The sequence below is a fragment of the Sebastes fasciatus genome, chromosome 3, assembly GCF_043250625.1.
Source record: "Sebastes fasciatus isolate fSebFas1 chromosome 3, fSebFas1.pri, whole genome shotgun sequence".
NCBI classification, from domain to species: Eukaryota; Metazoa; Chordata; class Actinopteri; order Perciformes; family Sebastidae; genus Sebastes; species Sebastes fasciatus.
Window position 1 is genome coordinate 21,094,950 of NC_133797.1, and position 13,287 is coordinate 21,108,236.

General features: G+C 40.7%; 1 protein-coding gene across 7 annotated transcripts in view; it reads left to right on the forward strand.

Moving 5' to 3' along the window:
* Nucleotides 1-13,287, forward strand: part of fat1a (FAT atypical cadherin 1a) — an 83,859-nt gene that overhangs the window by 18,935 nt on the left and 51,637 nt on the right. For all 7 annotated transcript variants that reach the window (XR_012593260.1, XM_074629548.1, XM_074629547.1 and 4 more), the window contains exon 3: nucleotides 2,323-2,637. Coding sequence is in view for 6 of the 7 variants with exons in the window: in XM_074629548.1 (XP_074485649.1) it covers nucleotides 2,323-2,637 (315 nt within the window). In the remaining variant the exon portion in view is untranslated. The remainder of the gene's footprint in view (nucleotides 1-2,322; nucleotides 2,638-13,287) is intronic.

The window sequence follows — 13,287 nt, forward strand, 5'->3', positions numbered from 1 at the left end:
TATGTAAACTATTTAGAAATTTGTCCTTATGTGTATGGCTTTATGGCGGCTCCCCTTATCTGGGCCACCAGTAAGTGTGTTATAGATTCAGTCTAGAAAATGGACAACACCCTTACCCGGTAATGATACGGGCGTGCCTATACCATGATTCACTTTTATTAGTTTCAGATACTAATAAAAGCAAATATACCTGTAAAGTTCCATTGCACTTATCAAGGTTACAGAGGTATCGCAAATAACACAAACATGGAAATGGCTGTTATTATAAAGGTTGTCAGGGTTTCCATTGTCTGGAAGATATTTGTGTGTTTATGTTGCCCTTCACTTTGTGCTTGTTGAAATAATGGGACATCACATCTGCAAGTTATCCAAATAATATGGTGTTGATTCATTATCAGCTGCTCATTTGTTTTTCGGTTTATTGCCCTCTGAAGATTTTTGTTTTTGTTTTTGTCCCCACTCTATTCTAGTGACAGGAAAGCATATCAAAATGTTTAGCATCAATCAGTTTGGTTATTCACTGCAATCATTGGTAGCTGCTATATTATGGCGTCCACATACCTCACAGTTAATTGATTTCCCCACTTTTTCTTTTTGTTTGATCGTCACATTGCTCTGCATCAGGTTCACGTTGTGACTTTGTTTCGTGCTTGTATTGAATAAAAACAGAAACCTTAGTCTGGTTATATTTGCATTATTAGTGCATTAAGTAGCACTTTTCACAAGCAAACTAACATATAGGCACGTGCACACACCATCTCCCTCAAACTAAAACAACCGTACACATATTTTACCCATTTGTGCCCCAAGAGTATATTTAGTATGATATATGTGCATATATTAGGGCTGGGCGATATGGAGAAAATCAAATATCACAATATTTCTGACCCATTATATTGTAGGGTTGACTATTGGTGCTTTCACAAAATATTTACATAATGATATGTTTGATAAAAAATCATCAGTAATGTGGATATAATGACTAAGTGGGTAAAGGCAAATAATAGAACAGCTGGAACAGTCTGGTACGTTCAGACAATGTCATCACCTTACTGTAATGCAGCTTTTAAAACCAGGAAAAGACAACACTTATGCCATATTACGATATCCAAAATCTAAGACGATATCCAGTCTCATCTCACGATAGCCCTGGCATATATTTGATATTCAACTTGTTATGAGTTCATAGAGACCAAATACTTGATTGTGCTCCTTGTAGTTTCTGAGATACAGCCATTTTCTTATCATACTATATGTAGTCTCTGGGCACATGGGACTATGTTTATTTTCCTAAAATAGAATGAGTCTATTGTAAAAACAGCAATCCCATGTGCCCAAATACTAGATATAGGTTAGTATGATAAGAAAAACTTTTCCTGACCGAAATTTCTTCACATTTGTGCTTAGACAAGCTCAGAGAACACCAAAGGAAAAAAAAAAAGCAGTTGCGGGCACAAATGGGTTAAACACACACATGGAAACTTACACACTCACACACATACACACTTCCTAGAGTTCAAATGTACCTACTGAGCACCTGGTGAGTGCTTGTAAGTGGACTCAGGTGGGGATGAAAAGCACTAAAGCAAATTCACTCCTGTGAACTTTGCCGTTAGCTTTTCCTCAGAAAGATCAGAAAGAACATTCACACTGCTTGCCACTTTCAGCCATTCAAACATCTGAAATAGTGTCAGATGTTACATTTACAGGTCAAGTATGTATATCTTTGTCCAACAGAACTGCATTGTTTTTACAGACCAAACCAATTGCATAGCCTTTTTATGACAATAAAATATACCCTGTGATACAAAAGTTGCGCCTCTGGTCTTTTGCCCTAGTGCATTGGGACATATTTACACAAAACATCTTTGTGCTATTTAACCAACTTTTTTTATACTCTCAGTCAGTCCCATAATTTCTTATATCCCTCTTAGTTCTTTCAGATTGCCAAACCTACCCATCCTCCACTCTTCCATTTAACCATTGTCAACTCACAGACCTCTGAAAGCTCTTTTGTTTGCTCAGCTGAAGGCTACAGCCCCCACATGGCAGTAATAAAAACTTCCCTGCCAGTGAATGTAAACAGGAGAGCACCGACTGGCTGTTGCTAATATACCACCATGACATATTCCAGTCAACCAACCCTTATATCCGCCTTTTCAGTGGCAGCTTATGTTCAAACTTCTGTTATCTTCTCAATGCTAGAAGTCAGTGTCAGAGATCACTAGCAGTGATGTGAGACTCATGGCATGTGTTGCTCATAAAAACTTTCCCTGACAGAATGCAGGCTAAAAATTTATTTATGTCTCTCTCATCTCATAGGTATTATCCGAACACAAGAACTGCTGGATCACGAGACAACATCTCACTACTGGCTCACAGTCTATGCGATGGATCGTGGCGTGGTGCCGCTTTCTACCTTTGTCGAGGTCTACATTGAAGTGCAGGACGTCAACGACAACGCACCGCAGACCTCAGAGCCTGTCTACTACCCATCTGTCATAGAGAACTCCCCTAAAGATGTGTCAATCATCCAGATAAATGCGGTTGATCCAGATGCCAAGGCCAGTGATAAACTCACGTACAGGATCACCAGCGGCAATCCCCAGGGTTTCTTCGCCGTCAACGCCAAGACAGGTAAGATTGCTGTTACTGTGATGGAAATTGATGTCACTATAAATTGCTTCCTGCCAGAGCAGGGAGTTCCTGCTCTGGCTCATGAGCTTACATTGAATTCCAGTTAAAATGGTAAACTTGAATTGGGCTGCTAGCTTGAGAAAGAAACCTTTAACAACTACTGAAGCCTAGGGATGTCACAGTGAGGAAATTTGCCCACCATTTGATAATATTATGACAACACCGGTGTTACCAATTACACTGGACATTTTACAGGAAATGGCGACGCTCAATAAATGTAGAGCGCTTACTTTGATCTTTACTGTTGGATGGTTGTGTGTCTGGACTCTCCGGTCAAGCTTTCGCTACGAGGCCGCAGGTTTCCACCTAGTGTCATTGCGCCGCGAACACCGGCTGTGACCGCAGCAAGCCTATTAAAGCCCTGTTTCCACCGCAGGAATTTTCCCCCAGAACTAAGAACCTTTTCAGGAACTCATTGCGGTTCCACTGCAAGGACCAGGGTCTAAATTAACCTCTGGGGACATTTTACAAGGCCTTTTTACCTCTGAAAAAAGCCCTGGTCGTGGGGTAGTACTTTCTGAAAGTAAAGGAACTTTTTGGGTGGAGTTTGCAGGGATGATCAGTGTGTGTTTACCCCTGCGACCACCAGCAGCCCTCGTCCCATGTCATGTTTTCAAACATCAGCGGACTAATTTGCCTAATCTTCGTGGGTCTTTAGACCGTGGTGGAAACGCAGACAACAGTGGGCTGAAGGAACCTTTTAGTTCCTTGAAAAGGGTACTAAAAGTCCCCGGAACTACTTACGTACTTAAACTACGGCTTAAGAATTCAGCTCATGGGATAAAGCTTTGAAAGGTTGCCCTATTTCCAATGTACAGTTTATCCAACCAATGATTAAATATGAAAAACAATAGCTTGTTGTACAGTCTCACATCACCATGGTCACATTTTATTCTGAAATGCCAGGAGAATTTGCCTCATCTAAAGCCATCGGCTACTTTAAAGGTCACGAATGTGGCAAATGTACTGTACATAAAGAACTGTGCTGCATATTAAATTATCCTTTGAGACTCGAGGCCAGGTTTTGAGATATACCGTAGTGCATTGCTGCTGTGAGCTTCCTGTTCCCGTTCCTGTGAAAAGGAAGAGCTGTGTGAACACCATATTTTAACCCAGGACAGGAGTGGGTTGAGCCTACAGGGGTTTTTTCCACTCTAACACTCTAAAGTGTGTTCTCATACGGCGCTCTGCAAATGGTGTGATGATTAATATTTCATTGGGCTCTTTTAAAGTTGCAGGAGCCGGCTATGTTTAGTTGAATAGCAGAGAGAATACTTTGTAATAGGTACAAAGTGAAGCTCCATGTACGTTCAGAGGCTCTCTGTAAATTTACAGATGTATTCTTGTTATGCTGGACTTAATATTCAAGTGTGATTCCACTGAAGAATGTGTTCCACACACGTATATAAACCCACTCAGAGCCATTAAGTTTATCTCTGTCGTTATATAAATATAAAATAAGTCAAGGGCATCAGGAAGAGTACATTTAAATGACTTCCATTTTAACTAACGATAGCAAAATGAAAAGGTTAAACTATGTATGTCTCTGAAAGTGCCAATTACTGATGTATTCTTCCTTACCTAGCTTACACAAAGGTGTCTTATTGCTTTGAATGCAAGTGCTCATTAAAGTGAAACGAGGAACGGTCAGTGAAGCAGTTGCTCCGGTCTGTCTTCACTGACGTGTGTGGTCCTGTTTCCCAAGGTTGTCACATCAACAAACTGGAGTTATTTTTGTTGGAAGTGGCAATGTGAATTTTCTGACCAAATAAGGATTTGTCGTGTAGCATGCCTCCCGAACAAGCCTCACAGTAATGCTGGGGGCACTCAGGAAATGAAAGAAAAAATAAATGATAAAGAAAGTGGAAATCTTAGGTATGCGGACACATAAGGTTGGTGTTTCGGCTGCATGCATGACAAGATCAGCTTACATGCGCTGATAAGAACTCAGGGAGGCTGGAAAAGTAAAGCGCCGGGAAATCGAATATTTATCTTCCGACAAAGCAGTCATACATAACGCTGTTTTAACAACGTAGGCAGACCTTGAGCTGTGAAGAAAATATCTTTGCAATGATGTGTCTTCCAGATATATACAGGTTTTTTTTCGCCCTTCTATGGACGAGTAGTGACAATATAGGACCATAACTGGAAAGGAATGTTTACACTGAAGCAGCTGATCTTTAACTGAATGGCATTGCTTTTTGTTATTTCTTCTTGCCGAACAATTTGCATTTTTATCTCTTTTCCCACTGGAAAATATTCTTTGATTCTATTGTATGTATAGTTTTCTTCATCCAGGCCTACTGTGCATATGCCCACAGTAAACTTACAGTGAATCACTTTAAGGAGTTGAAAGTCTTCTTAGCCCATATATCTGTAATTATTTCCCAGTCGTAGGATTACCGAGTTTTTATGAAGCTTATGGTCAAGTCCACTGTGGGCAGAACCTCTTTACAGTAGAATTGGCTGTATCTTTGCATGTTTTTTTAAGTAAGTGTCAGAAGAGCGCTCTGTAAAAAAAAAAAAAAAGGTTTTACGGAGGACACTGAAGCATAAGGATAAGAGCCATTCATGCATATCAAAGCATGTTAAAACTTTTATCAGTGAGACACAAGAGCCCCTTGCGTCAGGTTCAACAAAGAGTGGTTTGGACAAAGAAAACTTAATTAAATCACTGCTCTGTTGCTGTGATTTTTCTTTCTCTCTTTGTTTTTGAAGATTGCAGCAGAGAGTGGAGGTAGACAGGTGGGTGTGGAGAGAAAAAGCAGAGAAAACAGGGAGCCAAGTGGAGCTGCCTGCTAGAGAAGACAGTGATTTATGCAGAGCGCCAGCTGAAACGACAGCAACATGTTTAACAAGCCAGTGTTTCTAGTTCAGAATCGGACTGAATGTCTTGAGGAACGATTACAAATTATATTTTATTTTCAATATCTGTGGTATTAAATGAGATGAAAATAGGCCTGATATCTCTCCACATTATCAACTCAATATGGCGCTCTCACCGCATATTACAGGTTTTTGAAAATGTTTAAATTTACGACATGTAAGTCTCTGTAATTACACGTTCTAAAATTGCATTGGAAGCATAGGCCCTTGGCATATCTACAAAGCTCCGCAAAGGGGTGGGAAAAAAGGAAAAGACGTTAAGGCCTATGTTTTGTGTGTGGGTTTTGGAAACGTGCATGTGTTCCAAGCTAACTAGCTAGCTAGCTTTCCCAAGCAGCCTGTCAAGCTTCAAACACATATGAAGGCTTCGCTTGACGCCTTGGGTGGCGTTGGTTGCCCTTTTTTTCCACACAGACCCACATTGGCTCAGTAAAGCTCATGATGAAAGGCTCAGGCCTGCTTTATTTCTGCCAAGTAAACAAAGTCCTGCTGTTTGGGCTGTTCTCTGACTTTAGTTTGTCATTAAAGTGCAAGGCCAGCTCTTCTCTCTAGCAGACACTATTGCAATCCCAACGTCTGAGAGCTTAGAACGTACCGGTTTGATATAGCCTTGCTTTTGAGAGGATTGAAGCAGAGAGAGAAACAAGGCTGAGCTGTGTGGGGTGAAAATCGTGCCAGTCAGCTGGATAGGAATTATGTGCTCTAAATCGGTATGAGATCAGTGAATTTAAATAATGATGTTTGGGTATGCAACTTTAAAAGATGAACCAGTGCTCAGATGCCTGATGGCACAGATCTCATCCCACCCACAGACATGACCGCGCTCCTTCCAGCCTCCTTCGTCTTGATTTGGTGGCTGAGGAGAATTGTGTTCCTTGGATAAAGACAATGTGTAACTGTAATCAAATGATATTTATTACTTGGGTGCAAATGAGAGCGAGGATGGTTTGTCCACACATGCAGCACTCGAGACAGCCAGCCCACTAGCCGTCTAGTTGTATTTCCTATATAAAGGCGTTGTTGTCATAGCTCTGAGCTGGTTCATCTGAGGTTGTTGACACGACTTGCCCACCTTTTCTGTGGGAGAGCGAGCAGTGTTCATTACCTGGTGAATCACTCTCTCTCTCTCTCTCTCTCTCTCTCTCTTCTCTGAAATGCTGTTACTGTGCCATGACTTACTGGACTTTGAGCAGAGCTCTTACGCCAGAACATGCATGTGTTACGAAAGGGCAACCGAGCAGAACATACACACACTGCACACACAGGAAGTTATTCATACCTAAGCCAAGGCGAGAGATCGGGAGCAAAGATCACTACGATAGCTATCTTATCTTACTAAATGATCATTACTCTACTTCCTATTGTACCTATTCTTCCTTTCTGTGTGTGGTATTAGTGCTTTCTAAAGCTTTTCTAATTATCCTATTTTTGTCCATTGACTTTTTAGAACATAGTATCATTAGTTTGTGGTGACCTGACATATAAGATTTGTGCTTAGGTCACCTAAAGCCTGTTGAAATCTCCACTCTATAATGATGGCGCCTATCTGTATCCGTCACCAGACAATGGTTTAGTTAGAGCGGACATGAGCGTGCCTTTAATAGGATATGGCTGTCTATACCTGGTTGTGTTTGCCCTTTAATGGTAGCTTTCATTCCAGTGGTGAAACCCAAATGATGAAAGATACACCCAGGTGAATTCTTACAGTCGTATTGAACAATTTTGGCCCATCCCTTTTTCCTTGCCTGCAGCCAGCAGCTCATTGTCATCAATTGAAAAGGAGTGCCGTGGGTAATGCTTTGGCAAGCTTGGATACCTCCGACAGGTTTTATGTGCATTTGTCATCCCCAGGGTTGAATGAAAAGGTAAGGGAAAACAGCCACTGGGACTGCAGCTGCGAATCATCCACTTTTTTGCGGTGCTCATATCAACTTTCAGTAACGCCTTCTCTGTTTTGAGGGAGAAAACACACACACTGGTGTTATCAGTGGTTAACCAAAGCCCCAACCACTATCAGGGGAAGTGAGATAGGAAATGGATACTTCCAACAACTTCCTGGTGTTTCCGGTGATTCGGGGGGGCCAAACAATTGTTACGGCTCTCAAGAGAGATTGTGAGAGGAAAATGTGGAAATGAAAAATTGCTGATTGTCCTCTTGAAACTTCAAAGGGCAGTCATGGTGGCTTAGTTGGCTAAGCTTCAGTTCAACCACAGTATCTTTGAAACACATCCAATGATGCGGCATGATATCTTTTTTAAAAATGCCTTTTCAAAAAGTAAAGAATGCCACATCTTGGCATTCTGGGTGTCCAAAGTTTTCATTGAATCTTGACAGATTTCAGTGAACATGGAGCTTGAAAGTTCAATTGAAGGAAATTCTGTCAAAAAAGGATAAGTAAACATTTACTCACCTCTCAACTTTATAAAAGCTCCACAGGAGAACTGGGATTTATTCAGTGCAAAGTGAAGTCAAACCATTATGTGCAGGGTGACCAACCTCATGACCTAAAAGCAAGAAAAACAAGACCTGACCCAGTAGGCTTGTTCTTTCTGAGTAAAATGAAGCCGAGTAACTATGACAACCATTTGTGTCATCAATACGGATCGAGTGGCACCTTTTAATTTGACTTTTGATTGGTTGAATTGCTTGTATTTTGAAAGACATTATTTGACAATGGCAAACCCATGTGGGTTTACAGAGGCTACGGTCAATACAGTGTATTGACGAATCTGTGCTGTGTTTTAGTTTGAATGTTTTATCTCTTAAATGTTCCTGCTCAAAGCTTAATGTGGAAGCGCACTGAGAAAACTCCCTTTCAAAATGCCTCACATACTCAAGTGAACCATATAAAAGCACTTTAAATGTGAAAGGTGTAAAAGTGCCTTGAAAAAATGAACAGTACAAAGCTACAACGTGTAGACCACTGTGTGTGCAAATTTGTATTTTGTATTCTTAATATACTGTTGCCTTCAGGCCCCATTCATATGGGGTATATGTGATACCTTGTAGAGACCCGGTCACACCATAAGTTGGCACAATGAATGTCATTCATGCATTTAGGGATGTCACGATAACACAAATTTACAAGTCAATACCAATACCAGTGGAATTCTACGATTGTCGATACCCATTCCAATACCACGGTACAAAAGAAAAGTAAAACAATAAATCCCATGTACTTCAACATACACTCCTTTATTACTGTTTGCATACTGTTTTTTGTTGGGAAGTTAAATAGGTCATAATTCCCTCTCTATTATCTACTTTACATTGTTGTGAAAACATCTTCCAACAACTGGATTTATTCAAGTTTCTCGCAAAAAAATAAATTTGACCAGATTACACTGGAACACATCATGATAACGTTACAATTTACTTTTGCCCAATACTCATTTATACTGTATAGAGCCTTAACGACTCATAAACTCAACGTAAAAAATTGACTTTGCCTTAGCGAGTGTATCCACCTGTCATGGCAATTGGAATAACATTTGCTAAAGGACTTCATCACCCAATGGAAATTGTGCATATGTGGTCTCTGTCCATGTGAGTTTATGCTAAGGATTACATTTTTTATCAATTACCTGCCCTTCCGGAACTCTCTAGTTCAACTTTTAACATCATTATGCTCAACAGCCAGCATTTGATTGACATGTGGTCAACAGTCTGATTGGCTTTGCAGATTTATTCTCAAGACATGACCACAACTATACTACTTTGGTGGTTTTATATGTAAATTTGACAGATGAAAATGGATGGAGAAGGGAAAATCACCCAACAAGATATAGTATGTAAATGTTCTGGCTGCGATCTCAATATGCATACATTTCTCCCACACAGTCTCTTACTGTTACTATCTGTGAAGCCTTGTCTTTAATACCACCTAGATTCCATGTATACTTATTAAAACTGACATAGGTCAAAACTACCAGTAAGCTCTATGGTACCTCAGCTGCTCCACTGCCTCCAAGCATCCCATCCATTTACACAACTCCCCATAACATTCACTTTCACCAACACTTGGGAACCTGAATCCCCCATAGCCCTAAGTCTTCCATGACGTGCTTATCTTTTCAGATTACAAATAAGCCTTGCAGCTGTGAGGTGCTGAGATATCTCAATCCTAATGCAAACAATGCTTCTCCTCTAAATGCCTTTTACTCATTTTCACAAAGACCACATGTATGTATTAATGTGTGTTGTATTAGCTTTTAAGGCCCATTTCTGTTGCATTTGTCAAATTCTGTGTGTTTCTGGACAACAGAACAGGACGTTAGTTGGACCACACTGCCTTTTAAATGGCATACCAAGCATTGCTTTCCTCCCCAATAAAAGAGAACAGTCAGTAGCTCTTGTTCAGAAGCATTTTGGAGACTCGGTTATAAAGAAAGCGACAAACAGCTCCTACTTTAATGTACCAATCCATTCTCAAACTCCCACAGTCCCTTGGATGTTGGTCTCCCACGGTTTTCATTTGAGAGTTTAGATGGCATCATGATCAGTGGAAACTGATACTTTTCACAGTGTTGTTTTAGGCTCGAGTGGCAGACACTTAACTCATAATGAAGCTGCGAATATTGATATAGCTGTCTGGGGTTGAATGTTGGGTTTCAGGATAAGAAATGTTGCAGCCTGTGTTTCATTATTTTCCTCACATGGGAGAAATAGCAAGCACTTTAAAAATGGATTTTCATAGCATAGTGTTAGTTCATCAACAACTATACTAGTAAATACCTCAAGGACTTTAAATTTGCACAATAAAGTCCAGCCACTGCAGACACCCAGCACATTCCCGATTGTCTGGTGTTACGGCTAAATGTGTGTCACATAAATATGTGTGTCACTCTAAAGACTGCTAATCACAGCAGCAATGCCCGAGTATGAGCCGGCCCAACAATGTCCTGGACTCCTTAACTCCCTCCAGGCCTCCATTTTGGAGCCGTGGTTGTAGCACTCAAGGACATGGTTGAGAGTGCCACCGCTGCTTTGCTGTTGTTTTTCTCCCCCTCTCAAAACAGCATGGCTATAATTACTGTCGGCCCAGCTCGGCCCACGCCTGAGGATGGCTTTTGTGTGTGTGTGTGTGTGTGTGTGTGTGTGTTGTGACAAAGGCTGCGGGTTGGAAGTGCAGACTCCTCTGGTGAGCTCTGACTTACCAAGCAATCATTTTACAGTTCCTTAACATTTAGGTAGAGACAGAGAGGTATGCACCTTTATTGGCTGGAAAACTAGCGCCAGCACAGTCCTACATAAAAGGACCATTCCTGGGGAGCATGTAGCTTTTTTTATGAGTGGTCGATAAGGGCGGGATGACTTTAAATAGATTTGGATTTTCTAAAGTTTTGATTTTTGGTAAACAAGTTGTTTCCAAAAGTGAGATCAGTGCTCGGATATTAGAGTGGGCGACAAGTCCCATGGTCGGAGATCTGGCAGCGAGCTGGCAGCGTGTCAGACAAAAATGGAACAGAAGCAAACAAAAGCAGTTTAAGCCGCAACACAACAGGCATCAAAATAGCTTTACTCGTCCACACTGGATGCACCATATTTTTTTGCATTGCAGATGTTTGATTCTACTCCCTGACATCTCTATTCTCTACATCTTGAAGTGGATGCTGGTTTTATGCTCCATCAAAATTCTAAAATACTTTAATTTAAGAAAAATATGAGAGAGCTGTAAAATTGAGCTTGTGGTTCAAACAATTTTCACCAAGAGGCCATGCCCCGAAACCGCTACGGTGACTATTGTAGAGCTGAAGCAGTTAGTGAATTAATCAGTTTATCGAATGTGCTATTGATAACATTGATAACATTCAGCGATTAGATGTTGCATTCTCCCTCCCCCGTTTAATTGCATTTACTTCACAACAAGTCATTGCCAGGTACTTACCGTCAATCTCAGCAATTCAGCCGTTTTTCCACTCTAACTGATGACCCAGAGATACCACGTGATACCAACATTGTTTTATTATTGGTTCACAAGCCTTGTTAGAAGTGGTAACCAGACGTCAGATATCTTCATCAGAGATAAACAAAACATTCATTTTGGACCTGCCATAATTATTAAAATGATTAATTCACAATCATGGTAATTTTTTTAAAGGAAAAGCCATACTTTTATTCGCCACTTTGAAGATGATGCTTTTCTTTGTCTAACATGACAGTAAACTGAATAGATATCTCAATGAGTTTTAGAATATTTTTTTACATTTTCTGGAATTTGACAGACCAAACAATTAATCTGTGAAGTGAGAAAATAATTGCAGGATTAATCACTAATGACAATAATCATTTGTCGCAGCCCTGGACTACTCAGTACACCTGTGGAACACACTTTACGCGATTGAAAAGAAGAACCTGGGACCATATGATTAAAGGCAGATGCTCACTACATGACGGATTGTCTGTTGAATGTGAGAAGTGTATGAAGAATACACAGTTTGGCAGAAAATGTTGCCACCCTGCTGCGAGAAGTTCGGCGCCCCGCTGTTGCCAAAGGCACGAATGTATCTGGACAGAGTCCCACATTTGTCAAACGCGCTTGATATTTATGACACGTTGCCAATTGTATTGGCTCTTTGGACACTGGAATTTCAGCGGGGTGTAGTAAATGAAATCCGAGCATGCTCACTACCTGGAGGTTTACTGTTGCTATTTTTACTTCAGCAAGTAACCACAGTGAACTAACGACCAAAAAACTTCACTTCCTCTTAAGCTTTACTTTCTTGCTTGCCCGTGCACTCTCTCCCAATTTCCTGTCCCCATTTTCTGCTGGAGGTTGCAGTGCTAATTAGTGTCAGGTGGAGAAAAAGAAACCGAGAGATTACACCTCAACCAAAATATAGACGATTTTTGAACAAGCACGTATACCCATAAACAAAAGGCATCCAGTGATGTACCACCTGTGTCATTAACTCATCTTCTGGTGTGCCTGCTGTTGCTGCATCAAGGTGTAAATAGTGTTTGTGAAATGGGACTTCTTTGCAGGCTTTTGCAAGGCAGAACTAAAAACAAATTTCTATTCTACAGAGTGGGTTTGGGATTAAGGCCAGTCATTTTGTGATCGGTTTGTTACAATGCTGTGCTTCTGTACTGAGAGTATACTGTTTACATTGCAAGCACTGTATCTGTTATGATACCTCGCCGAGCTTCGATTAGGCAGCCGGTTTGCAGGGGAATTATAAATCAGAGACGTAGACTCGGTGTGGTTAATGCTGTCATCTGTATTCTGCTCCATAATACATGTACAAAGAGAGGAGTTACCTAACGCAGCACACAGGGGAGCTTAAAAACATTCTCATCCATCAGCTCCAGCCTTGCTAAAGCACATGAATAATTAGTCAGCGTGGTCTGTTTTGATGTGGCACAGCAGAACTATTAGCTCTGATGGTAATAATCTACAGCTCGCTAACTCATGTAACCCATGCTGATCCTCTGCAAACTTTCTTGCAGACATCATGCAACACTGCAAAGGGTAATTCCCGCATGTCATATGAATTTACTAAACTTAATTTGTGTTGTCAGTGTTGACACACCATTTTCCACCTCTCTCTGCTCTAGCACACCTGCCCCAATCTAACAGTAAGGGTTGCTGAGTTGCATCAGGTGCTTCCGGTGTTCAAAACATAACACGATGAGTATGTTACCAACTACTATTGGAATCACAGTGTATAGAAAGTTAATATTTATAACATAGACATACTTTA